Source organism: Esox lucius, chromosome 11 (genome assembly GCF_011004845.1).
Source record: "Esox lucius isolate fEsoLuc1 chromosome 11, fEsoLuc1.pri, whole genome shotgun sequence".
Taxonomy (NCBI): domain Eukaryota; kingdom Metazoa; phylum Chordata; class Actinopteri; order Esociformes; family Esocidae; genus Esox; species Esox lucius.
Window position 1 is genome coordinate 7,471,429 of NC_047579.1, and position 27,070 is coordinate 7,498,498.

Consider the following 27,070-nt stretch of genomic DNA (forward strand, 5'->3'; position numbering starts at 1 on the left):
AATTGAAAGTTAAGTGACCATGATATGAGGGCCAGATTGTAAATATTACCAGGACACAACATATTATACGGTACTATACTGTAGCAGTGTTTCCAATACTATAGATGGACAGTTGCTGAATTGTGGCCTCCAACACACCCACTGCAATCAGCAAAAGGTAGTCAAACACCACAAAACCCTCAAAGCTTGGCACACTTTCCCTAAACAATAATAAACTTAATAGAAACATGAATGGTTTGTGTAGAAATTCAAAATGTGTAATATAACCTTGTGTTGATGTTCTTGGGGATACTGACTGTGACAGTGTGCAGAAAAATTAGGTCAGCAGAGATCAGCTGGCACATGGATCTTTACCCCAGCAAGTCCATCTCCTTTTGCGAGCCTAACAGTTTGATGTGGCAGTTGCCAGTCTTTCTTCATGCACATCAGAGAGCCCTGAATAACCTGTCTGCAGGTAAGTGAAAGGTAACAAAATGTTAAATATAGCTGCAAACAGCAATTAGGGTTCCAAGCAAACAGACCGCAGACAAGGATTGGCCACGCAAGCCAGAGAGTAGGCCCAACACATTTTAAGAAACAGCGCCCCCACATGGCCGATCAGGGCCACATTCCAACCAACCACAGACACCACTTTGGTGACCATCGGGAAAAACGGTTGCTGAGAAACGCCCTCACTTCCTGTGAAATTCTCGGACACAGGAAGTTGTTGGCAGGTGACATACGCGCACCTCCACGGCACCTCATTCCGACCAAGGATACCAAGTTTCATGACAATCAGACAAACAGTTGCTGTGAAACTCACTCACTTCCTGATAGGTGGCTTCTCCGCCATTTTTAATCGGCTGCAATGGGCAAACGATTTTGCAAATCAAAAATCCACCAAGTATCTTTTGTTAGGCTTCGCCTGTAGATCATCTCTGCCAAGTTTCACGAAGATTGGACAAAATGTGTGACCTGTGAACATTTTTAGAGCTTTAACAGGAAGTTGAATATGGCTGTAAGAAGTTAATGTTTCATATAGGATCTGTCTCAATCATTGTGAAAGCTTTCACCAATCTATCTAAATTACGTTCAGTATAAGCCTAGAATAACATGTTCCAATTGAAACAGTTATGTGGTTTTCATTACTGTCTGATATGAAACAACATGCTTCCTACCTATAACGCTCAGAGACAGTACAACCTTTGAGCAATAACAAGTTGTTCCAGTATGCAATAACAACTAGAGATATGCAATAACAACTAGAGATATGCAATAACAACTAGAGATAACCAAGAGGAAAAGGACATGTGTGTTATGACTACTGAACGCTGTGCTTCTAAATAAAAACGAGTCCACCCATGGAGAAGGGTGAGTGGCTGAGTTGAATCCTACAGGCAGGATCGTTCCTGGCTCAGTGGAGATCAACGGCTCTCTCCCTTCTGCAGAAGTGACTTCTAAAACGTCTTTCTGACTCTTGGTGTGGTTCTTTCTCATTAGACAAATTAGACTATATAGAAGTTTGGTGAACTGAACCCAACATTAATTGGTGCCGAAACCCGGGATCCGATACCTGCCCGTCGGGGCGACGGAGGAACAACAGGTCATTAAACCTGCCGGCAGCCCCGCCGACCTTCACGGAGGGGGACCACCTAGGTGTTGATCCGCGGCCGTCCCGTGGGACAGTGAAGGATCCCGTCGAACCAGGACCTCACCGGGAGACAGAAAAACTGTAAAAGTTTTCGTTATCTTTTAGAAAAAAGTAGTGAGTCGTTGTAATGAACACCAGGACCAGAGTTGTGTGGGTCCAATTGCAGGAGTGCAATGGTAGATTTATTTTTCGTCGCACAAGGGAGTAGGCTAGCACACAAACGATAAAACCAGGCAGAGAGTCGGAAACCAGAAGATCAGTCCTAGAGGGCGAAGGCACAGGCAGGGATGAGCAGAGACGTGAAACCGAGAAGCAGGCCAGCAGGTCAGGAAGCCGGGTGATCATTCAGCGGAGACTACAGTACAGCTGGGAGAGACGGTAAGGATATCCAGGGGCAGGCAGGGAGGTCGGTGTTCCGGGAAGGCAGTCCGTACAGGTAACAACACAGGTAGGGTAGGCAGGGAGAGACACGACGGGGCAGACGAACAGGTCAAGACGCAGGATACTGTAAACGAGGAGAGAGGACGGGACAAGAGGGTAGAGAACACAACAGGCTGGGAATCAACAACGTAATGAGAGCGTGCGATAGATTGCTTGGCAGGTCCACAGGGAACAATACCTCACACTGGAGGGGAGGAAGAGCACAGGTAATATAGAGGGGTAAACAGGGCACAGGTGTTCAATATTCAGGTGATTGGGATCTGGAGTGTTGGGTGCGTTCATGCGTGCTGGGAAGTGAAGCGGTGGCAGGTGCGGAGTGTGGCAGGGAGGAGTCGGACCGGGAGTGACGGGAAGACCTCACAGTCGTGTGGAAACCACTAAGAAACTGTATTCGTGGGTTAGATAAAAAGCGTGTCAGGGATACGTTGTCTAGGTCTGGGACCTGGTGGGGAAATCAGGGATTTCTAGCCAACCTAAACGACAGTCGTGGGTTAGATTAAAAACGTGTCAGGGATACGTTGTCTAGGTCTGGGACCTGGTGGGGATTCGGGGATTTCCAACCAACCTAAACGCTGAGATCTGGGATTTTCGTGGAGAGACAGTAAATGGTGGATTCGATAGGATTCACTATAAACAAGATAAGAACCTTTTATTGAATTAAAGTTAAAATTAGAGGGGACGTCCCAGGTAAGTAAATGCAATTATAGTATTACAAAATGGGGCTATGATCCAGTATGCAGAGATACATTACCAACAACTCAAAGTACAAGTAATGTATGACAGACCGTATGACGATGTTTAGACTGTGTAAATAATGTAAATAACCAGACGGTGCCTGACCAAAACTAGGGTGGTCGCTCCTTCCGAGGGCCGGAGGAGGAATTTTTGCCCATATGCTTTCGGGTTTTCGCCTCCCCCAGAGTGCTGTCTGGTGCATTTCTATCCTGTTTTGTTCCCTCTTCTTTGCTTGTTCTATCCACACAGCTATTGCCATTAATTGGGCTTGGATTTTTTCCCGTCTTCTTCTCTTGCTTAAAATGTCCTTACTTTGCAAATTTCGCCTAATGAACTGCAGTTCTTCTAATTTAAAGTTGCCTGAGAAATCAAAACGTTTTTTCCATTCTCCAATGTACGTAATGGCACCCGGGTGATTATTGCGCATGTATTTTTCATCTGTGGTTAACGTTTTCTCATTACATTTTGACTAACGGCAGACATTCCGGCCATGTTTTTTTGTTTGTTCCATGGTTTTCCTAAGCCTTAGCTTGATAGTCCCGTTCGTACGCTCAACTAACCCTGCACTTTGGGGGTGGTATGAACAGTGATGTTTTAATGTAATTCCTAAATGTTGACTCATGTTCTGTATGATCTCGTTTACAAAATGAGTTCCATTATCACTCCAGATTACTCTCGGGATACCATGATTTGGAACAATTTCTTTACAGATGGCTTTGGCTACTGTCAATGCGTCTGCTTTTTTAGCTGGTACTATCTCTACCCATTTGGAGAACGTATCTATTAACACTAGACAGTATTTGTATTTATTTGTGCTACTTGTTAATTCTATGAAGTCCATGTGTATGATTTCAAAAGGGTAAGTACCGCTAGGACATCTGCCCCGTTTTGGCCTTATGTTACCTTGAGGGTTGTGCTTACAGCAAATCAAACACTGTCTACAAACATTTTTTAAATAAGAGTTTAGTCCTGGAGATGCGTGGAACGCATCCCTTATTATTAGTCCCATATGCTTTCGGGTTTTCGCCTCCCCCAGAGTGCTGTCTGGTGCATTTCTATCCTGTTTTCCTTTTATGAAGGTTGCACTGAAAACCTTAACCCGGAGAGGTGCATCATCTGATTTCAATGGGAACAACAGGAGGGAAATGTAAGAAGTTAATGTTTCATATAGGATCTGTCTCAATCATTGTGAAAGCTTTCACCAATCTATCTAAATTACGTTCAGTATAAGCCTAGAATAACATGTTCCAATTGAAACAGTTATGTGGTTTTCATTACTGTCTGATATGAAACCACATGCTTCCTACCTATAACGCTCAGAGACAGTACAACCTTTGAGCAATAACAAGTTGTTCCAGTATGCAATAACAACTAGAGATATGCAATAACAACTAGAGATAACCAAGAGGAAAAGGACATGTGTGTTATGACTACTGAACGCTGTGCTTCTAAATAAAAACGAGTCCACCCATGGAGAAGTGTGAGTGGCTGAGTTGAATCCTACAGGCAGGATCGTTACTGGCTCAGTGGAGATCAACGGCTCTCTCCCTTCTGCAGAAGTGACTTCTAAAACGTCTTCCTGACTCTTGATGTGGTTCTTTCTCATTAGACAAATTAGACTATATAGAAGTTTGGTGAACTGAACCCAACAATGGCAGAAATATAAGATTTTGGAGCTCAATGTTCCAAGAGGCAAGAATTGTTTGGAAGAATTGTACAGATTTTTGTGTTTGTATTTGTTAATGAGAAGTTTTGAAAAAAATATTTTGGTTACTCAGGTTGCAGTATCATGAGTTGGATATTTTTTTCTGTGATTTCTTTTCATATTTGATTGCTGAGAAAAATTATTGTGTCTATCTAGTTGGCAAAGTGATATTTGGCTTCTTAAATTACAATATCTTTGCCTATGGACTACTTTCCAGGTGAGGAACCATCTAACATTATGTTGTAAAAAGTGAAATTCCTAAGGCTTATAATATCAGCAGTTGTCACAAAAGTCCTTTACAAACACATTGCCTAAAGCCCCTAAACAAGCCACATCTAATCTCCAATGGGTTTTCCTGAGGCAAGGAGAGAGAATGCAATTTTGTACGTTTGCCCACTGACAAAGAAATGATCAGTCTATAATTTTTATGGTAGGTTTATTTGAACAGCGAGAGACAGAATAACCACAAAAATATCCAGGAAACTCCATGACAGAAATTTTATAAAGAGATTTGCATTTTAATGAGTGAAATAAGTATTTGATCCCCTCTCAATCAAAAAGATTTCTGGCTCTCAGGTGTCTTTTATACAGGTAACAAGCTGAGATTAGGAGCACACTCTTAAAGGGAGTGCTCCTAATCTCAATGTGTTTCCTGTATAAAAGACACCTGTCCACAGAAGCAATCAATCAATCAGATTTGTCAGGGAGATTTCTTGAACTGATGTTTTAGGACAGGATAGAGGAAGATACACTTCAGGGGGTAGCATGGATAAGGAACATGTGTTGTTTTTATGGTATGACCATTCAGATTCTTATCCCCACCCATTCCTCTATAAGTATCTAATGTATTTCCAAATGCTTTAGAGACTCCTCAGATGATTATTCTGTAAGCTTTTGACACGTCTCTCTATTTACAAATAAACTTTTAATTGTTCCAAGAACATTTTGTCTCTATTGACTCCTTTAAATGTTCTGATCGATGGTATTAACATCACAGATTCCAAAGTCTCCACCATGACCAAGACCAAAATGCTGTCCAAAGAGAAACCCTGCAGCGCCTGGAGGTCCTCCTGCTCAAGAAAGCACATGTGCTGGCCCGTCTGAAGGTTGCCAGTGAACATCTGAATGATTCAGAGGAGAACTGTGTAAAAGTGTTGTGGTCAGATGAGACCAAAATCATGCTCTTTGGCATCAACTCAACTCGCCGTGTTTGGAGGAGTAGGAAAGAACACCATCACCACCGTCAAACATGGAGGTGGAAACGTTATGCTTTGGGGGTGTTTTTCTGCTAAGGGGACAGGACAACTTCACTACATCAAAGGGACGATGGACAGGGCCAGGTACCGTCAAATCTTGGGTGAGAACCTACTTCCCTCTGCCAGGGCATTGAAAATGGGTCGTGGATGGGTATTCCAGCATGACAATGACTCAAAACACACGGCCAAGGCAACAAAGGAGTGGCTGAAGAAGACGCACATTCAGGTCCCGGAGTGGCCCAGCCAGTCTCCAATGCTTAATCCTATAGAAAATCTGTGGAGGGAACTGAAGGTTAGAGTTGCCAAATGTCAGCCTCGAAGCCTTAATGACTTGGAGAAGATGTGCAAAAAGGAGTGGGACAAAATCCCTCCTGAGATGTGTGCAAACCTGGTGGCCAACTACAAGAAACGTCTGACCTCTGTGATTGCCAACAAGGGTTTGGCTACCAAGTACTAAGTCATGTTTTGCAGAGGGGTCGAATACTTATTTCACTCATTAAAATGCAAATCAATTCATAACATTTTTGCGTTTATCTGGATAGTTTTGTTGTTATTCTGTCTCTCACTGTTTAAATAAACCTACCATTAAAATTATCAGTGACATTTCTTTGCAAAAAGTACAAAAGTACAAAATCAGCAGGGGATCAAATAATGTTTTCCCTCACTATACATGCCTGGGGAACACTGACTTTAGAAGAGGAAGAAGGCAGAAAAATCCCAACTTTGTTAGATTCCTACGTGTTTCCACTGGGATTTTCTCATTTTCCCAAATCTATAAAGCAATTTTTAATCAGACATTGATTCAAGATATATTACAGCACTAAACAAGTACAGGATGAATTTTCTATCTCTGTCAAAGAGCCAGGAGGCTTTCATATGAAGATGTCATATCCCAATATAGTGATGATTTAAGTAGTGATAATGTCATGGTAGATTGTTTTGTTAGAAAATATCTAAAGTGTTTAAATGTACTCCCTTTCAAAAATTATACTCAGTGTGCATGTTCAAGACAAATGTTTAAAGAAGACCATAAATGTTATGTTTTTTTGTCAAAATTATTTTTATTAAAATAGAAATCTCATTACATTACAATTATCAATTGTGTATTTATTCATAAATACACGTGGCGCCCTCTCCTGCCTAGGTGCCCCAGCCTCGTCCCGTGGCGCCCTCTCCTGACCTGGAGCCGCCGCCTCCGGTCCCGGTCTCTGTGGCACCCTCTCCTGTCCCGGCCTCAGTGGAGCCCTAGCCTGTCCCGGCCACTCCTGCTCCCCCGCCGGCTCTCCCGGCTCCTGCTCCTCCGCCAGCTCCCCCGTCTCCTGTCCCTCCGCCGACTCCTGACCCTCCGCCGGCTCTCCAGCCGGCTCCTGCTCCTCGGCCGACTCCTGACCCTCCGCCGGCTCTCCAGCCGGCTCCTGCTCCTCGGCCGGCTCCTGACCCTCCGCCGACTCCTGACCCTCCGCCGGCTCCTGCTCCTCAGCTGGCTCCTGACCCGACGCCGGCTCCTGTCCCTCCGCCGGCTCCTATCCCTCTGCCGGCTCTCCCGTCTCCTGGCCCTCCGCCTCCCAGGCCTGTCCCGTGGCGCTCTCTCCTGACCTGGAGCCGCCGCCTCTCTCTTCGGCGCCCTCTCCGGTCCCGGTCTCGGCTGGCTCTCCCGTCTCCTGTCCCTCCCCCGTCTCCTGTTCCTCCGCCGGCTCCTGTCCCTCTCCTGGCTCCTGTCTCTCTCTTGGCTCCTGCTCCTCCGCCAGCTCCTGACCCTCTGCCGGCTCCACCGTCTCCTGACCCTCCCCGGGCTCCTGCTCCTCCGCCAGCTCCTGACCCTCTGCCGGCTCCACCGTCTCCTGACCCTCCCCGGGCTCCTGCTCCTCCGCCGGCTCCTGACCCTCTGCCGGCTCTCCCGTCTCCTGGCCCTCTACCTCCCCGGCCTGACCATGCGGCTCCGCCTCCCCGGCCTGTACCGGCGGCTCCGGGCGCTGAGCCTCCCCCTGTCCGGGTGTTGTTGTCCCGGTCTTGCGGTCGGGAGCCCGCGCCTTTGGGGGGGGGGGTACTGTCAAGTCCTGGCTATGCCCCTAGCCATCTCTGCGCTGGGCTCTGGGCATAGTCAGGACAGGACAGGAGGTGGCACATCTAGCCACCTCCAATCCTTTTGGGACCCTATTTAAGTTTCTTGTTTTTGCCATGCTGGTGTGGTTCATTTTGGTTTGGTTCCTGTATGGAGTATCCCATGTCACCGGTTGCTGCTTTTATTTTATTTGAGTCTTTCTTTTATTAAACATGGATTATTTCAGTTATTTCGAGTCCTTCCACACCCCAGCACGTGACACAGCCTTCGGTATTCTTCTTTTCAAATGAGTGTAATTTGGAGGGAACCAATTAAAAATTTGGTATCTGTTGACACATTTTAGAATTAGCCACACCTGCCAGAGATAAACTGAGGTCAGCCATGATCTCAAGAAAATAGTCCATTCTAGAGGTCTTCTGTCTTCGGATATCTTGTGTGAGGCAGTAACATTTTTGATCAAGTTTATCATATTAGTCTCTTAAAATGTTACCATTACTAATGAATTCCCACTTGTCATTCCAGTCAGCTCTTCCTTTTGAACCCTTTATTTAATTCATAATGTATTTAAACATATTTTTGGCTACTTGCTGGAGTATGCTCAAGCATTTCAATAACAGCATCCTCATCTATGGTTAAATCCTGTAAGCTCTCTGGAACAAGAGGTTCTGTATCCTCCGTTTCTGATTGGGAGAGGGTAATGTGTCCCGTGTTATTTTCATCTTGCTTCAACAAAGACAAATACCTTTGTAAGAGTTGAGAGTATTTCTTTGTCTTGTCATGAGGGTTCATTCCTTTCATGTTCAATACATCCTTCATATCCGTATCCAGATCCCTTTCAGCCGTTTGTCTAACAGTTTCAGGACCTTGTTGCTTAAGTTTATCCAGCTGATGTTGAGGCACTAAATTCATTTTGTTAGACATTAGCTCCACTCCTGGGGGCGATTAGGCTACTGAGGAAAGGGAGGGCGATGCTTAGTAGGGGGAGGAGGAAACCGCCCGGTCCTTTTGGCTTTTGCCTCTTTAGTTTTAAAATTATTTTTTATTGTTCCTGGCTGAGTGGGACGCGCCCTTTGCAATCTCACAGAGGGCAAAAATAAGATCTGAAGAACAATGGCCCAAGGCAGCCTTGCGTTCTTTAGGGCTGGTGTGATGGCAATTCCATTGATCAGAACTCTTTAATGAGGAAATACAGAGACGAAATTCTCTTGGCACAATTTAACAGTTTTATTAATTATTTGCAAATAAGAGAGACGCGTCAAACGCTTACAAACATAATCGTCCGAGGAGTCTCTAACGTAAAACATGAACAGTCCGTATTTATCACAGTTAAAAGGGGTGTGGTAAGTTGTTGCCCATTTGTCTTATGTCAATAAAAACACATTCCCTTTGTTCCATCACATCCTGGACTTCACACAAGGGACAGGCTGTCCTCCCTCACATGGGTAACCTTCTCAACACTTGAGGAGTCACAATGTCTGGACAAACAACAGATAGACACTAAAGGGTTATACAGATTAACTGATTTACGAGTAACCCTCTAATCCGCTGGTGCCGGTCAAGGATGTTCCCTAGGCAAACACCAGATCCCTCTCAGCATCTTTAACTAGTAACCCATTTATACATTTATAGGACCAAGTATTCATCAGTGCAAGAATTTCCACAACACTGGCTACGACTAGGGCTGTCAAGAAGGGCAAATGTCCTTTTAAACATACAGACATGTTTACATTTTGCTTAGCTAGATTCAGTGGCGTAGTTAATTATTTAGCAGAACAGCTTAACTGAAAATAATGAATCTAGCTAAGCAAGTACACAACAGTATTTCAATAAAGGTGACATTTTGTGTTTATAATTTTGAAATTGATCTTACCTTAGACAGGCTAGCACCTCCTCTGTACTTTACTAAGGGGATTGCTGATGTTTGACTGGAGGAGGGCTGACAATTGACAACGGTAGGATTGACAATTGACAAGGGGAGGGCTGACGATTGACCAGGGGAGGGCTGACAATTGACCAGGTGAGGACTGACGATTGACCAGGGGAGGGCTGAAGCAGTCAGAGTGGGTGGGTGGGGTCAGGTGAGAGGGGGTGGGGTGGGGTCAGGTGAGAGTGGGTGGGGTCAGGTGAGAGTGGGGAGAAGGAACACGGTGGGGGGTTGGTGTCAGAAGTGATGGTAGAGAGGTGTCAGGTAGTGTTGTCAGAGACGTGTAAGCATGAATATCTGATGGGTAAAGATACGTTGGTAGTGGACAGGATTGGCTTCTTGGCGTTCATCTGTAGTGTAATGAATGTTAGTGAGCAGGTTAAGAAATAGTCTAGTGGTACGTGCTGCTAGGGAGTTTCTTTGTATTTCTGAAGTTACCGGGGCAATGATTCATGAGGTGTTGAAAGGGACAAGAAGTGAAGGGGGGGTGAGTGTGCAGGCTTAGGACGGTGTTGGTGGTGCTTCAATGGAATGCTAAGAGTTTGGTGGCTAATGGGCAGGAGTTTAAGAGGTTTTTGTATAGTTTCTGGATCTGACGCTGGTGTCTGCTGTGCTGGCGGGACGGTGAGAGTGGGAGGTGCATCAGGAGACTACAGTAGGTAGTGATCATCACCCAGTTGTTTGTAAATTAGGGTTTGGGGTATGTAGACAAAGTAGAGAGGTGATGCAAAGATGGTGTATAATGTGTGTCGGTTTGTGTTGCAGGTGTGTGTGTTTGTTTTAGACAGATTGTGTGTCACTGAATGACAGTCTGCTCCTCTGTTTCTTCCACAGTATGGATCATGGTGGGGAGTGGAAGTTGAAATCAGGACTGAAGAAATATAAGTGATTTATTATACAGAACACTTATACAGCTTGTGTTTGTGTGTTTCTCTGTGTTTTATCTGAGTGTCTTAATATCCAGGATATAATAATAAAGAAATAAAACATGCATGTGTGTGTATAATATGAATGATGATGATGATGTGTAATATTGTCTTGGTCTCATCCATCAGATGTCTGTGATCTCACACTGGACCCAAACACAGTAAACAGACTCCTCTCTCTGTCTGAGGAGAACAGAAAGGTGACATGGAGGAGAGAGGAGCAGCCGTATCCTGATCACCCAGAGAGATTTGAGAAGTGGCCACAGGTGTTGTGTAGAGAGGGTCTGTCTGGACGCTGTTACTGAGAGGTAGAGTGGGGTGGGGGAGGGGCTGATATAGGAGTGACATATAAAGGAATCAACAGGAGAGGTTTGGGTCTTGACTGTTGTCTTGGACACAATGACAAGTCCTGGAGTCTGAACTGTGATGGTTATCGTAATGTAAGGCACAATCATAAGCCAACTTACATACCTGTCACCTCCTCAGATTCCCACAGAGTAGGAGTGTTTCTGGACTGGCCAGCCGGCACTCTGTCCTTGTACAGGGTCTCCTCTGACACACTGACCCACCTGTACACATTCAACACCACATTCACTGAGCCCCTCTATCCAGAGTTTGGGGTTCATGAGGACTCCTTAGTGTCTCTGTGTCAGATTGTCCATTTGTCAAACACAACATGATGTTTCACTATAATCATGGTCATGTTCAATAGGACACTGTAGTAAAACACTGAGAATAAATTAGTGAAACCCGATAAGAACACCTCTTCACATATCCCATTGGACAGCAATGTATCAGCTGATGTTGGGGATCCGTCCAATCACAATATCAGATTTCATACTGACTATTTAATCATCAGGTTACTCACTCAGTCTGAATTACAGTGTCCCAGATTTGACAGAATAAAAGTTTTAAAAACAGCAATGATAATATAACTGTGTGTGTGTGTGTGTGTGTGTGTGTGTGTGTGTGTGTGTGTGTGTGTGGATAAGGTGCTGTAACTAGTTTTCTAAACACAGACCACCAAAGCCATTGGATTGATGTGACAGTTGACCGTCCAACAACAGAAACTTAGTGAACCTCCTCCTGTTAACTTGGCTACTAACCATGAAGAAAGAGAACCATGTAGCACAGGAGGTGAACAGTAACTGATAGAAACATGGACAGAAAACACACACACATCTTCTCCTGTGTTTCAGGGTGTCTCTGTCCCCTCTGATCCAGTGTCTCCTCTCTACCTCCCTCTCCTGTCTCCTTTACTCTTCCTCTTCTCTTCCTTACTTTGTCACCTATTCTCTTCCACACACCTCCTCTTTTCCTCTTCTCTTGTCCTCTCCTCTATACTTGCTCCACTCCTCTTTTCCTCTCCTCTTGTCCTCTCCTCTTTTCCTCTCCTCTTTTCCTCTCCTCTATCCTTGCTCCTCTCCTCTTTTCCTCTCCTCTTGTCCTCTCCTCTTTTCCTCTCCTCTTGTCCTCTCCTCTATCCTTGCTCCTCTCCTCTTGTCCTCTCCTCTTTTCCTCTCCTCTTGTCCTCTCCTCTATCCTTGCTCCTCTCCTCTTTTCCTCTCCTCTATCGTTGCTCCTCTCCTCTTTCCCTCCACTAATCAACACCCATCTTACTCACCCTCTGCTCTCACCATCCCTATATTCTCCTCTCTCCTCTATTCTTCCCCTCCCCTGATCCTCTCTTTGTTTCAAATTCTACTCTTCTCCTGCCTCCCTCTCCTCCCCCCTCCACTCCTCCTCTCTCCCTGTCCTTGTCTCCCGTTCTGCTCTTCCCTTCCTCTCCCTCTCTCCACTTTTCCTGTCCTCCATGTTTCCTTTCTTTTCCTCTCCTCCTATGTTCCTCTTTCCCTCCCTCTTGTCTTCTTTTCCTCTACCTTTCTTTCTCTACTCCCCCTTTCCTCACCCCTTCTACTCCTTTCCTCTTTTCCTCTACTTGTCTTCCCCTCTGCTCCTCTTTTCCTTTTCCTCTGTAAACAAGGTGTGCTCTGGATCTGGAGCAGGTTGACCAAGAGGTGATGGGGTGTCTGGGTGTTTTGGATCAGGACTCTTCTCTGAGTGGATGTTGGTGTTCCCTGAATAAGTAAATTATCTAATGGGACAGGTGAAGGGACTGTCTAGTAAATTATCTAGTGGGACAGGTGAAGGGACTGTCTAGTAAATTATCTAGTGGGACAGGTGAAGGGACTGTCTAGTAAATTATCTATAGGGACAGGTGAAGGGACTGTCTAGTAAATTATCTAATGGGACAGGTGAAGGGACTGTCTAGTAAATTATCTAGTGGGACAGGTGAAGGGACTGTCTAGTAAATTATCTAGTGGGACAGGTGAAGGGACTGTCTAGTAAATTATATAGTGGGACAGGTGAAGGGACTGTCTAGTAAATTATCTATAGGGACAGGTGAAGGGACTGTCTAGTAAATTATCTATAGGGACAGGTGAAGGGACTGTCTAGTAAATTATCTATAGGGACAGGTGAAGGGACTGTCTAGTAAATTATCTAGTGGGACAGGTGAAGGGACTGTTTAGTAAATTATCTATAGGGACAGGTGAAGGGACTGTTTAGTAAATTATCTATAGGGACAGGTGAAGGGACTGTCTAGTAAATTATATAGTGGGACAGGTGAAGGGACTGTCTAGTAAATTATCTATAGGGACAGGTGAAGGGACTGTCTAGTAAATTATCTATAGGGACAGGTGAAGGGACTGTCTAGTAAATTATCTATAGGGACAGGTGAAGGGACTGTCTAGTAAATTATCTAGTGGGACAGGTGAAGGGACTGTTTAGTAAATTATCTATAGGGACAGGTGAAGGGACTGTCTAGTAAATTATATAGTGGGACAGGTGAAGGGACTGTCTAGTAAATTATCTAGTGGGACAGGTGAAGGGACTGTCTAGTAAATTATCTATAGGGACAGGTGAATGGACTGTCTAGTAAATTATCTAGTGGGACAGGTGAAGGGACTGTCTAGTAAATTATCTAGTGGGACAGGTGAAGGGACTGTCTAGTAAATTATCTAATGGGACAGGTGAAGGGACTGTCTAGTAAATTATCTATAGGGACAGGTGAAGGGACTGTCTAGTAAATTATCTATAGGGACAGGTGAAGGGACTGTCTAGTAAATTATCTATAGGGACAGGTGAAGGGACTGTCTAGTAAATTATCTATAGGGACAGGTGAAGGGACTGTCTAGTAAATTATCTAGTGGGACAGGTGAAGGGACTGTTTAGTAAATTATCTATAGGGACAGGTGAAGGGACTGTCTAGTAAATTATATAGTGGGACAGGTGAAGGGACTGTCTAGTAAATTATCTATAGGGACAGGTGAATGGACTGTCTAGTAAATTATCTAGTGGGACAGGTGAAGGGACTGTCTAGTAAATTATCTAGTGGGACAGGTGAAGGGACTGTCTAGTAAATTATCTAATGGGACAGGTGAAGGGACTGTCTAGTAAATTATCTATAGGGACAGGTGAAGGGACTGTCTAGTAAATTATCTATAGGGACAGGTGAAGGGACTGTCTAGTAAATTATCTAGTGGGACAGGTGAAGGGACTGTCTAGTAAATTATCTAATGGGACAGGTGAAGGGACTGTCTAGTAAATTATCTATAGGGACAGGTGAAGGGACTGTCTAGTAAATTATCTAGTGGGACAGGTGAAGGGACTGTCGAGTAAATTATCTATAGGGACAGGTGAAGGGACTGTCTAGTAAATTATCTATAGGGACAGGTGAAGGGACTGTCTAGTAAATTATCTAGTGGGACAGGTGAAGGGACTGTCTAGTAAATTATCTCGTGACATTGGCATGTGGGAACAGTACACTGTACCAGGGATGTTGTGGTATTCTGCACTCCAGCTAACTCAGCAGTATTATGATCAGTCAGATATTCAAAGTAAGAGCAAGGAGTTACATTTTATTTCTCAAAACTAAACTTGAAGTTTCAAAATGATCTTTTCATGAACAACCAAGTTCATTAAACATGTTGTAATGAACTTGTTAAGGGAAATGATGTCATGCCCTTTTAGATGAATTGACTGCTCCTGCTGATGATGTCTGTTTGGGACTCTGGGAGACAGGAGCGAGACAGGAGTCAAGCGGGAGTTGAGGGGGCGGACCGAATAGCTGAGAACTAACCAAGCAATTGTCTTGAATTACATTTGACAGATTTTCACTTAATTTGGGGGGAGGTGGTTGCCGTTCATTGTCATGTGGGGCTGCCGGAGGTGAAGATGGATGGAGGAGGGAGAGACGCCTTCTGGCATGGAAGGGGGGCGGATAGGGCAGTGGGTGTTAGGAGGGCTCCAGACTGCTCCCTGGCTGTGTGTTGGTGCTCTTTAGAGCTGTTACAGAGTGTTCCTGGCTCACAACATAGCCTGGGTGGCACCTGTGTCAATGTTCCACGGACGCTTCGCTACAACATAGCCTGGTTGGCACCATGTCAACATTGCCCAGAGGCTTCGCTACAACATAGCCTGGTTGGCATTGTGGCATACGCTCAGACCCTGGGGGAGGGTCTCGTCATTTGGTGAGTCATGTACATTATAAGTCCTTCCTTATATTGTCCTGTGTTTTGTGCAAAAATAATTATAGTAGTTTGGAAATATATATCAACATGGGATAGAAAAGGGGAAACTTGAATCCATCTGTATCTGGTCTCAGTGTGGGACTCCCCTGATCTGATGCTCACGTTTTCCTATGAATGTTACTAATATAGTGTACTGTGTTTCCTAAACGTTGTTGTGTGTTAGAATCTCTGACTGCCGGACCATACCAATGACAAAAAGGTGCTGGCATCTCTTACACTAACCGGTAATCCAGTAACCTGCTCGTTGAGTCTTAAGAAGTACAACTGCCCTACTAGCAGTATGAAACATTTGATGCAAAATGTGTCACAGCCACATTTTGAGCCACAATCTCAGAGATTCTCTAGAGAAAAAAGAACACAAGGTACAATACAGTAAGTTAGTGTTTTTTATAGTAATGGCATTGATTGCAGTCAATACTACTGTGAAACTGTTGCTGAAGTTTGAGTTCACACTTTGAAGCAGCAGTATACATAGATATGCCTAAATCTTTTCACTTAATGTAGCATGGAATATTTTTTGGACACATACTTAAAATTCAGGAAAAATATGTCTTAGTGTTGACAGTAAATGTGCAGTAATTGTGTTGCACATACTTGAACAAACTGGAATCGCAACTCCTTTACTCTAACAGAGTTCCTCTCAAAGGGCACTTTGTATACTTGCTTCATTCGGATTGCATTTCTCCTTAGAACACGATCAGTTGTGGAGAGACTTCATTGGTGTATATTGTGGAACAGTTGATTGTCCTGTGTTATTCTTTGCTGAATTTCTTTGAGGCGGAGGGTGTTGTTCTGGACCACCATGTCAACAATGGCACGCTCTTGTTCAATTGAAAGAAGTCTTGTTTGTCCACCTGAATGTTCTCTAACTTCAATTCTGAAACATTTTTGGACGAGCAAGAAAAATTTACTGTATAAATCTAGACCTATGTCAAACAAGACCACATGGACTCTCATTGTAGTAGTTGAATTATTTAGTTACTTACCGGTTTTCCCTCTGAAATGTGCGGATAATTGAAGCCACTGTGGATTTTTTTATATTGGGCTGAACTCTCTGCCCAGCTTCTCTCAGTGAGAGACCGTGATTTATGACATGGTCAACAAGGGTGGCTCTGATTTCATTTGAAACACGTGTCTACCCTATCCTTCTACCTCTCCTTACACCTTGCCCTCCTCTTACACCTTGCCCTCCTCTTCCTCTTTGTCCATCTCTTCTGATATGTTCTACTCTTTCTCTTTCCACTATACCATTGCCCTCCAATCTATCCATCTCTTCTCCCTCTACTCCTCTATATTCTCCTCTTCCTACATCCTCAGCTCTTCTTGCTCTTGCTCCTACATCCTCAGCTCTTCTTGCTCCTTCTCCTACATCCTCAGCGCTTCTTTCTCCATCTCCTCTCCATCTCCATCTCCTCTCCCTCTCCCTCTCCCTCTCCCTCTCCCTCTCCCTCTCCCTCTACCCTGTCCACCACCTCTCACTCTGACACCTCTTCCTTTTCCACTGCTCATTCTTCTTCATTTTATTGTCTTTTCTCCTCATTCGTCTTCTTTGTTGTTTTTCTCTTCCCCTTTTGTAGTTGTTGTAATTAAGACAGCTGTGTGAACAATTACGAAATTGGCTTTTTCTGTGTTGAGTGGATTACTGACTCATCAGATATCAATTTGGGGTTAATTTAGGACATAAGGTGTGCAACTGACTATTTTACAATTCACAGAGTTTTGTTTGTTGTGTTTTGAAAATGGTACAAAAATGCTTGAGATCTTTGTGAAGAACAGTGAAAAAGCTGCAAATGTTTTTCCTGATATGTTAAAGATTTGGTTGGCTGAATGAACTGCTGTGATAACATTAGTACAATTTGTGCACAGTGTTTTGAGAAAATTATGCTTTTGATTTGTAATTTGTATGAAATTAAGGAGAATTTACTATCTGTTTAGGACAATTACAAAGTGTACAGATCACTGTGTTAAATGTTTTGAGAGCAGTAACCTGAGAAATGTTGGATAGAGGGATCAGCCAATAATTTAAGCATCAGCAGAAGAATTTGCACGTGTACGCCTCGGAGCAGTTGGTTTAATAGTTTTCAAGACATCAGGCACCTTTCGTGAATTACGAACGCTATAATGGTAAGTGGTTAAAGAACAGTATTTTTCTTTGTTACTCTGCGTTGTAACCCTTACCGGCTGTGCACCTCCGTCTTGCTAAAATATTGTTTTTAAGACCAACTTATTTTACAACTTTAATTTATGATATGGTCATGTTCTGTGGAGTTAGATATCTGCCAAAAGACTAAGCGTACGTATTGTTAGGATCGTAAGAAAATACATTCGTAAATTGGTATGGTCGTAATAAAGGTCTTAACCGTAAGCGTGAAATGAACGCACAAACACCCTTTAACGACATTACATTCTTAAATTTCATCTCAATGTATTTCCTTAGAAATAGTTTTTCAAGGTACAAACTTTTGTCAGTAATCTGGCATCTGCATAGATATGATCAGCGTTTTGTGAGCAACATTAACACATTAACAAAACACTTCCGGGTCACGAAAATCTGGAATTTTTCAAAATAAGAGACCAACGAATTACTGAGATAAATTGAGTTTAATTATTTGAGAACATGTACCTCTCAAAACATTGACAACAATTCAAATATGTTCATATGTAAGAGTGATTTCAATAAAAAGTGGGTGTTAAAACACGTTCCAAGGGTAAAATTCAGACAATGCCAATGACAGAATATGGAATACATATTGCCTCATAACTAAAAAACTATTGAATATTCCACAGAGAAAGCAGTGTAGGAAATGTCCAGGAGAATGTGTAGAGTAAGACAAACCTGTCTAATCATGAGGAACAGTGTGCTACATCTAGCAACACAATATTTCCACACTCTCTTTTTCCACAATGTAACTTAATGGATATGAAATATATATTGACTCATACAGAAAAAACTATTCTATATGCCTCAGTGAATGTTTTGTAGGAAATGTTCAGGAGAGTCTATAGAGTAATTATATGCAAAGAAATCAAGGGGGACTGTGTATTTGCAATTGTTGCTGGCATTTTACTCCGCCCATACCATTGGCCACAATGCAAACGAATGGATATGAAATACATATTGCCCTATATAAAAAAAAACTGTTCTATACGCCGCAGTGAATGTATGGTAGGAAATGTTTAGGAGACTTTATAGAGTGTTAATGTTCGAAAAAATCAAGGGCACTGTGTATTTGCAATTGTTGCTGGTGTTTTACTCCGCCCACCCCATTGGCCACAAAGCAACTCAATGGATATGAAATATATATTGGCCTATATAAAAAACTATTCTATATGCCGCAGTGAATGTATTGTAGGAAATGTTCAGGAGAGTCAATACAGTGATTATATGCAAAGAAATCAAGGGGCACTGTGTATTTACAATTGTTGCTGGTGTTTTACTCCGCCCACCCCATTGGCCACAATGTAACTCAATGGATATGAAATATATATTGGCCTATATAAAAAACTATTCTATATGCCACAGTGAATGTATTGTAGGAAATGTCAAGGAAGGTGGATAGAGTGATTACATGCAAAGAAATCAAGGGGCACTGTGTATTTGCAATTGTTGCTGGTGTTTTACTCCGCCCACCTTATTGGCCACAATGCAACTCAATGCATATTAAATATATATTGCTCTATAAAAAAAAAAAATCTATATGCCGCAGTAAATGTGGTACAGACATTGTAAGAACAAAGTTCACTGTATATGAGTATTCAGTACGGTTTGTGCACTGTAGAGAAAATAATAACTCTATAATCTTCTTGCTTGGGTCCAGACATTGTCTCAGAGCCCCGGTGGTCCAGTACCTCCTGCCAGACAGTAACAGAGCAAAACGTTCTGAGAGCCATAGTGCAAGTGCACATATTGCATGATCACATTGTTGCTGATTAATCTTGTCACAATGTACATGGAATAATTTGTTCATGGTGTTCCCCATCTGCTGAATATGTTCTGACATTAATGCAATAACCTTTTTCCTGATAATTCATATAAAATAGAACATGTTGTTTTTAATTAATTCATTAATGTTATCTCCAAATAGGACTGCTTTAGTGAACACACACACATAGGGACCACAACTATTTCCATCTACCTGAGCTTTGAAATTTCCACAACGATGATAAAATTCATATTTCAGAACAATGTCCCCAACCTTTGCATGTAAAGCCAAATACTGTAATGCAAGATACTCCTGTAGTGGGAGAAGAATGCTCTGCAGTTGATTCTCATGCTGCTTTAAGGAGTCCATTAAATTAACATTCAGTGTTATACAGTTCTGTGCATGTACTTTCTTTTTAATATCTTTAGCTATGGCCATCCAATGGTCATTTCAATTTACAGGTATTATTACATTTTCAAAACACCACCAATTGTGTGCTACTCTAGGTACCAATTGTGTGCTACTCTAGGTACCTCAGGCAGAACATCCATCCTTTCAGAAAATAGATTTTGTAACTGTTGGCTAACGAAAGACGCAGGGCACATCAGCACAAAGTGATCCTCCAAATGAGATTTAATTAGATCAAGGTACTCGTCAATTATCTTATCACTGAACCAATTTCCATTGCTTATTGTATCAAAGTCCTCAGCAGCCAGTGAAGATGGTTTTCTGTGAGTTGGCTTAGGAATGTCTTTATTTTGAGAGGAATCACATTCCTTGCATTTGTCAGTGCACATGTGAATTACTTCTTTCTGACCAAAGTGAAGAACTTCTACACTACTTGTAAGATCATATGCAAGAACACATAATGTGTGCATAAGCAACAATTTCTTGAGTAATACAAAAGTATAGCACACTGGCATCTTTGATGTCTTAGTGCAGTTTGCATGCCAAAGCTGGTCATGATATTTATACAGTTTCATAAATGGGTATTCATCTGAAAATGTGACTATTAGCAAAGTCTTTGGGGTATGGGTAACATAACAGTTGGAATGTTGGGAGCCTTTTGATTTCTTAGATACATTACATGCTCTGTTCTGTTGGACTGAAACAAGATATTCACCAATGCTTTCTGTAGAAATCTCCCTTGGTTCTACTATGAGTTGTTTTTCTGTTTAGACTGTGAATGTAGAGCAGGTCATTTACCAAGAAGTTAGAAGCTAGAAGTTCCTGAACAAGATCTTCAACTATATCCTTTACATAACTATAATGAAGTTGGTGTTGAACCTTGGATTGTGAAAACATGGTTGAATCCACTGCGTCTAACTGGGAAATGAACTGGGAAGTGACAAAATGGTTTCACTCACAGCTCTAAGTAATCTCTTATGGCATTCTTGAAATGCTAATGTACTTTTTAGAAAAATCAAAATGGGTAACGCTTCATCCACTGTATGGTTGGAAAAGTAGTCATACTGTGGAATCACAGAAATATCTGATTCTGCATCATGTTGGTGTACATCACTACAATTGATTTGTGTCTGAGGCTCATTAGCTACTTCATAGAAAATATAACCCCTTCTGTACTTATGCTAACCCCTTCCCTATTCCTGCCAACAGAAATGTGTACATCATCAGCCCAAATATTAAAAGTGTAAAAATCCAGCACTGACCAGAAATATGGTCTGTAGATGTTTTACCTGAATGGCATATCACAGAGCTCAATCTGTTCTTCTCCTTCTTGTTGCCAACAACTGGGATTTCAATTGTACGGGAGGGAAGAACTGAGTTTCTATTAACTGTAACGTTGTCTGCAACACGGGGCACAAAAAACACTAGAATATCTGGTGTGGTGTTCCAAACAGTTTGTCTAATCAATACACCATCACATGCATTTCTTGGGTACTCCACCGTTGGTGATTAGTCATCTGAAGAGAATATCAATGGATGATGTGTCTGTATTCAGTCTAAGTTGAAAATGCGTGTTGAAGTAATGCTCATTGTGTGAGATGTTGTTTTTGCACATTTCACATCTATCAGTATGCATAGCACTGACCGTTGTTTTGATACCCAGCTGTTGTAACCAGGGGAGTAATTGATACACACTCACCTAAAGGATTATTAGGAACACCATACTAATACTGTTTGACCCCCTTTCGCCTTCAGAACTGCCTTAATTCTACGTGGCATTGATTCAACAAGGTGCTGAAAGCATTATTTAGAATTGTTGGCCCATATTGATAGGATAGCATCTTGCAGTTGATGGAGATTTGTGGGATGCACATCCAGGGCACGAAACTCCCGTTCCACCACATCCCAAAGATGCTCTATTGGGTTGAGATCTGGTGACTGTGGGGGCCATTTCAGTACAGTGAACTCATTGTCATGTTCAAGAAACCAATTTGAAATGATTCGAGCTTTGTGACATGGTGCATTATCCTGCTGGAAGTAGCCATCAGAGGATGGGTACATGGTGGTCATAAAGGGATGGACATGGTCAGAACACAATGCTCAGGAAAGCCGTGGCATTTAAACAGACCACTGTCTGTTTTGTCGCCGCTGTTGAGCAGTATGGGCTGCCATCAAGGGTACGGTCTGATAAAGGGGGGGAGAATGCAGATGTAGCAGAGCTACCGACAGGAATTCACACATCACAGGCAGAAGTGTCCACAATCAGCAGTTAATAAATATGTTTGGCAACTTGGCTCACACAACTAACATACCAGTTGAATGTACTTTAGCATATGTCACATAAATTAACAATTTGCAATTGTATCCTAAACACAGAATAGAGAGGATGTGGAGAGATGTTTATGAACATGCCCTGGACCTCTTCTATCAGATCTTCACTTCATCAGATCTTCACTTCATCGGAAGAGCAGGGAACACTGAATCCAGACAATGAAGTCCATCTTTTCGCTCTGCACAAGATCTTCCTTCCACTGACAAAGCCTTGACTCTTTCCGAGATGCTTGGAACTTCCATGGTCTTAGAACTGAAAGGAATCAGTCCCCACAGCAACTCTGGAGAAGTTACAGAGAGCCAGGCCCTGAGGAGGATCCTACTGAGGTTAACCATTCACTTTAAACACTTTTTATCCCCAAAGGAATTATGGGAGAAAATATTGCGCTAAATGTGGTACTTTAAATGAAACATTTATTATAGACTATTGTCTCTTTAAAATCTCTCGAGCTTTCAAAGATCAACCTGTGAGCTGTAGTTTCTACAGTTGTATTATGCACAGCTGTATTATTTTACAAAACTGAATTTAATAACTAACATTTCATTTCTCACCGACTTGGTGACCAGAAATAGCAATCTTGTGTAATGACATGTCAAACTAGTTTTAAGTACAAGATTGATTATGCTTGTCATCCATTCAGGTTCCTGAGGTGTATGGGATTGACTGTAACGGACCTCACGGCCTTCATAGAGGGACTGTGTCAGTCCCCGAGGTTCAGCTGGCCCGTGAGCTCTCAGATGAAGAGGTTGCAGTTTTGCCAGCTCCAGGAGTTTCTGTTACTGATGCACTTAGACTATATGTAGAGACTGTGGAAGTGTTATCAAGAATCTTAGCAGACTGATGTCCAACCCATGTTTTTTATTTGTTGTGTTAGAACAAGCAAGGACAAACTGAAAAAGTTTACTTTCCTTAAAAAAAAAAGAAGAAAAAAGCTTCTGAAGCTTCCTGTCTCATTATGGTCCACAGAATGACTAACATGAATGCTGTACTGTTAGCACTGAAGGTGCAGAACTGTTGGATTTCAGTAAATGGAAAAAATATGTAGAATAAAAAAATTGTCAACTACTGCACAGTGTGTTAATGTTTTCAAAGACACTGAACTTGTGTCAATTCCTCTTAACAGTATATGCATTGACATCTGTCTGAAAAAGCTTAAACAAGCCCAAATCCAATACATTTTATGGCTGCGACAAGTGCTTTCTCAAAGTCCATATAGATTTTTAAATGAGCTGGCAGCTTCAGTGTTTCAAAGCATGTGGAGAATGTAGGAAGGGTTCCCCCAGAAATCTCCACTCTCAGTTCAGGAGGAAGCATCTCCCAGCCAACCCAGAATGTCAGCAGCTTGGCCAGGGTACCTGATGAAGCTAAAAGTCATAAAATGGATTAAAGACATGTAGTTCAACTTTAATGGATCATATCTATCCATGAGACATAGAAGCATTTGTAAAGAGAGCAAATAAGGTGTTTATACCTGTTTCAATGAACATCCTTAGAAAGCCAGTGATGTGGCAGGTGGAGTCTAAGTCAAAGTCTTCATCATCACTGTCCTCAACTGGCCATGTGATTTTTTTCTAGGAGCATCTTAAAGAAAACAACAATTTTAATTATTTTAAAGGGAGAACTTATTTTGGTTAAGGAATATGCAGCTCACATTCTTGGAAAATGGAAAAATGACCAGCTCTGTCATTGAAAATACACGTAAATTCATCCAGTTAAGTCACAAATATAACAAAATTACTCACTTACCTGGGGTGTGAACTGCATTTCAGCCATTCTGGGGAGAAGTGGGACAACATCGGGCCTAGATGTCAGCAGGGGCCACACCATCACATCTTTCAGTCCCTTTCTCAACTGTTTAATTTGGCGCATGATCCTCCCAATGACCTAAGAGACAGACCGACCCATATTACAGCCCAAATCCTTAACCCAAATTTGACAAAAGTTGGCACAGTAGGGAAAATGTTCATAAAAGCACAATAAAGTGCTTCATAAAATCCATTAAAACTCTAGTACTTAAACTTAAACTCTCGTGTTAACATAACAAGCCAGGGTTCACAACACATTCTATAATTTCAACAAGTACAGCAATTAATTCTGTCACTTAACCAGCAGGAACTCACTGCATGAAGTAGAAGTTTGTTATGTAGCCATGTCCTATTTGTTTTGGTGACTGCCGGAAGATCCAACATTTAACAAGCAAGGGAGAAAAATAGTCAAAATTCTATTGGCTGGTATTCTAGAATGGCATCCTTAATATTGCTTCTTCCAGATAACAAGAGTATATTGTGCACAATATTCACATACATACATATTTTCATCAATTATATAATTTTGTGCCTTCCATTCTCCCATTTAATAGTTCCATATAAGCTACTTGAGTGGTATAAACTGTACTGATGTATCTATATTATAAACTTTATATTACTTACCAACCAGAGTACAATGAAGTGGACATGCCCATTCTTGCTGCTGTTTATAGAATAAGAGAAGTTGCCGTTCCCTCTCCTCTTCAGAGTCCCTTACATCCATCTTCATTCTAAGTGGTTTCCTAGTTGCATATTCCCTTAGCAGATTCTCTTTTGAAACTTTGGCAGCTTGAGTGGGTTCTTTAATAAGCTTCCATTCTAAACAAACAACAATAAAGTTATCTATTCCAGAGAGACATGTTGTGAGTTGGCATGTTACCTGCAGATACATATATCCTCTCACCCTACAGAACAGGAAGGAGGAAAATTCTGTTCATTTCACTGAGAAAACGTGAGACCCAACATCTTCCGAATCTGTCACAACGCTGAGTTGACATAAAAACAGTATTCTGAACAAAAACTAAATATTAGAAAAATAGAAAAACCCAGTTGCATGTTATTAATTGTCTGTAACTATATTATCTAATCTAATTATATCTTACAGGTGTTATCTTTCTATTGACTTTTCAGTTACACACAATCTTATAGCAACACTACTGTGATGACACAAACCACTGTCTGTTTCTTTGCGATCCAACTCCTCGTTGACAATCACTGCTGGCACTAATGCACTCTCAGCTGATGTTTCAGGCCTCACTGGAACACTGTCACTGACTAGGGCTGTCTCACTATCCTTTTCTTCACTTTGGCCTCCCTCTTGTTCTCTTTCTGATTCCTGCATGGGTGTCCTTGAAGTTGCCACAATTGAGATGATGGCCATATTCTCTTATTTGTGTGCACAACACTCGAAGAGAGACATATTCCCAAATTAAATGAATGTGCTACCCTTGCATTGCTTTAGGAAGTACATACCCATTGCAGCTCAATCTGTGCAGCTTCATCTCTGAAAAGGGAACTTCCTTCTGACAAGTGATGCAGGGGATGACTGGACCAGAGGCAGGACGTGAGCTCTCCTAACAACAACAAATGGCTTTTAATTAATGATTATAAGTCACCAGTAATCCTTGTTGTGATTATGTATTAAACCAGGTCTCTGTAAATGTATGCACACAATCTGAGGGTGGTCCTGGTGAAGTGGACATGTCTAGATTGTAGCCTGTCCAATCATCGTCGATGGATCTTTCAGATAGGCAAGGGTGTATCCAGTGCTGGGACACTGAAGCAATGCAAGATTTCAACTGCGAGTGGTCTGTGTTTAGAAAACTACTTACAGTACCCTATCCACACACACACAAAGTTATTTTATCATTGCTGTTTTAAACCACTTTTATTCTGTCAAATCTGGGACACTGTAATTCTGACTGAGGGAGTAACCTGATGAATAAATAGTAAGTATGAAATCTGAGATTGTGATTGGACAGATCCCCGACATCAGCTGATACGTCGCTGACCAATGGGGTATGTGAGGAGGTGTTCTTATCGGGTTTCACTCATTTTTTCTCAGTGTTTTACTACGGTGTCCTATTGAACATGACCATGATTAGAGTGAAACATCATGTTGTGTTTGACAAAGGGACCATCTGACACAAAGACACTAAGGAGTCCTCATGAACCCCAAACTCTGGATAGAGGGGCTCAGTGAATGTGGTGTTGAATGTGTACAGGTGGGTCAGTGTGTCAGAGGAGACCCTGTAGAAGGACATAGTGCCGGCTGGCCAGTCCAGATACACTCCTACTCTGTGGGAATCTGAGGAGGTGACAGGTATGACCCAAACCTCTCCTGTTGATTCCTTTATATGTCACTCCTATATCAGCCCCTCCCCCACCCCACTCTACCTCCCAGTAACAGCGTCCAGACAGACCCTCTCTACACAACACCTGTGGCCACTTCTCAAATCTCTCTGGGTGATCAGGATACGGCTGCTCCTCTCTCCTCCATGTCACCTTTCTGTTCTCCTCAGACAGAGAGAGGAGTCTGTTTACTGTGTTTGGGTCTAGTGTGAGATCACAGACATCTGATGGATGAGATCAAGACAATATTACACATCATCATCATTCATATTATACACACACACACATGCATGTTTTATTTCTTTATTATTATATACTGGATATTAAGACACTCAGATAAAACACAGAGAAACACACACAAACAAACATACATGTGAACACACACACAAGCTGTAAATATGTTCTGTATAATAAATCACTTACATTTCTTCAGTCCTGATTTCAACTTCCACTCTCCACCATGATTCATACTGTGGAAGAAACAGAGGAGCAGACTGTCATTCAGTGACACACAATCTGTCTAAAACACACACACCTGCAACACAAACAGACACACATTATACACCATCTTTGCGTCACCTCTCTACTTTGTCTACATACCCCAAACCCTAATTTACAAACAACTGGGTGATGATCACTACCTACTGTAGTCTCCTGATGCACCTCCCATTCTCACCGTCCCGCCAGCACAGCAGACACCAGCGTCAGATCCAGACACGATTCTGAACCCATCACAACATCAATCCTAGTACCCCTCCCATCATTTATGCACACCAGGCCACGACACCCCATAAAGTCCTCCACCATTCTTACATTACCATCTGTCCACACACTCCCCCACACTTCGTTATGTGCATTAAATTCCCCACACCACATCACCTTTCCCTCACTGAATCTCCTATCAACCTCTAGCGTGTCTACATACCCCAAACCCTAATCTACAAACAACTGGATAATGATCACTGTGTTCCTTCTTTCC

The 27,070-nt window shown here is 42.4% G+C and overlaps 2 protein-coding genes and 2 long non-coding RNA genes across 7 annotated transcripts in view; 2 read left to right on the top strand and 2 right to left on the bottom strand.

The window, feature by feature from the left end:
• Positions 1-27,070, top strand: part of LOC109615482 (zinc finger protein 501-like) — a 1,152,720-nt gene that overhangs the window by 467,765 nt on the left and 657,885 nt on the right. The window contains exon 3 of one of the 2 annotated variants that reach the window (XM_034295512.1): positions 10,486-10,488. The exons of the other annotated variant lie outside the window; for it this stretch is intronic. Within the exon in view, the coding sequence (XP_034151403.1) occupies positions 10,486-10,488 (3 nt within the window). The remainder of the gene's footprint in view (positions 1-10,485; positions 10,489-27,070) is intronic. 2 annotated transcript variants of the gene reach the window in all.
• LOC105008779 (zinc finger protein 271-like) overlaps positions 1-27,070 on the bottom strand; it is a 172,247-nt gene that overhangs the window by 113,024 nt on the left and 32,153 nt on the right. The window lies entirely within an intron of this gene.
• LOC109615585 lies at positions 17,230-22,997 on the top strand. The gene is made up of 3 exons (XR_002196582.3): positions 17,230-17,395; positions 21,979-22,260; positions 22,575-22,997. It is a non-coding gene; the product is annotated as an uncharacterized LOC109615585 (long non-coding RNA).
• On the bottom strand, positions 22,778-27,023 carry LOC114840378. 3 transcript variants are annotated; one of them, XR_003782558.2, is made up of 6 exons: positions 26,515-27,023; positions 25,213-25,313; positions 24,364-24,558; positions 23,681-23,818; positions 23,406-23,515; positions 22,778-23,298 (listed from the first exon to the last, which is right to left on the bottom strand). It is a non-coding gene; the product is annotated as an uncharacterized LOC114840378 (long non-coding RNA). The 3 variants fall into 3 exon arrangements; XR_003782559.2 differs by lacking the exon at positions 26,515-27,023 and adding an exon at positions 24,055-24,104 and having other exon boundaries at positions 25,213-25,992; XR_003782557.2 differs by lacking the exon at positions 26,515-27,023 and having other exon boundaries at positions 25,213-25,992.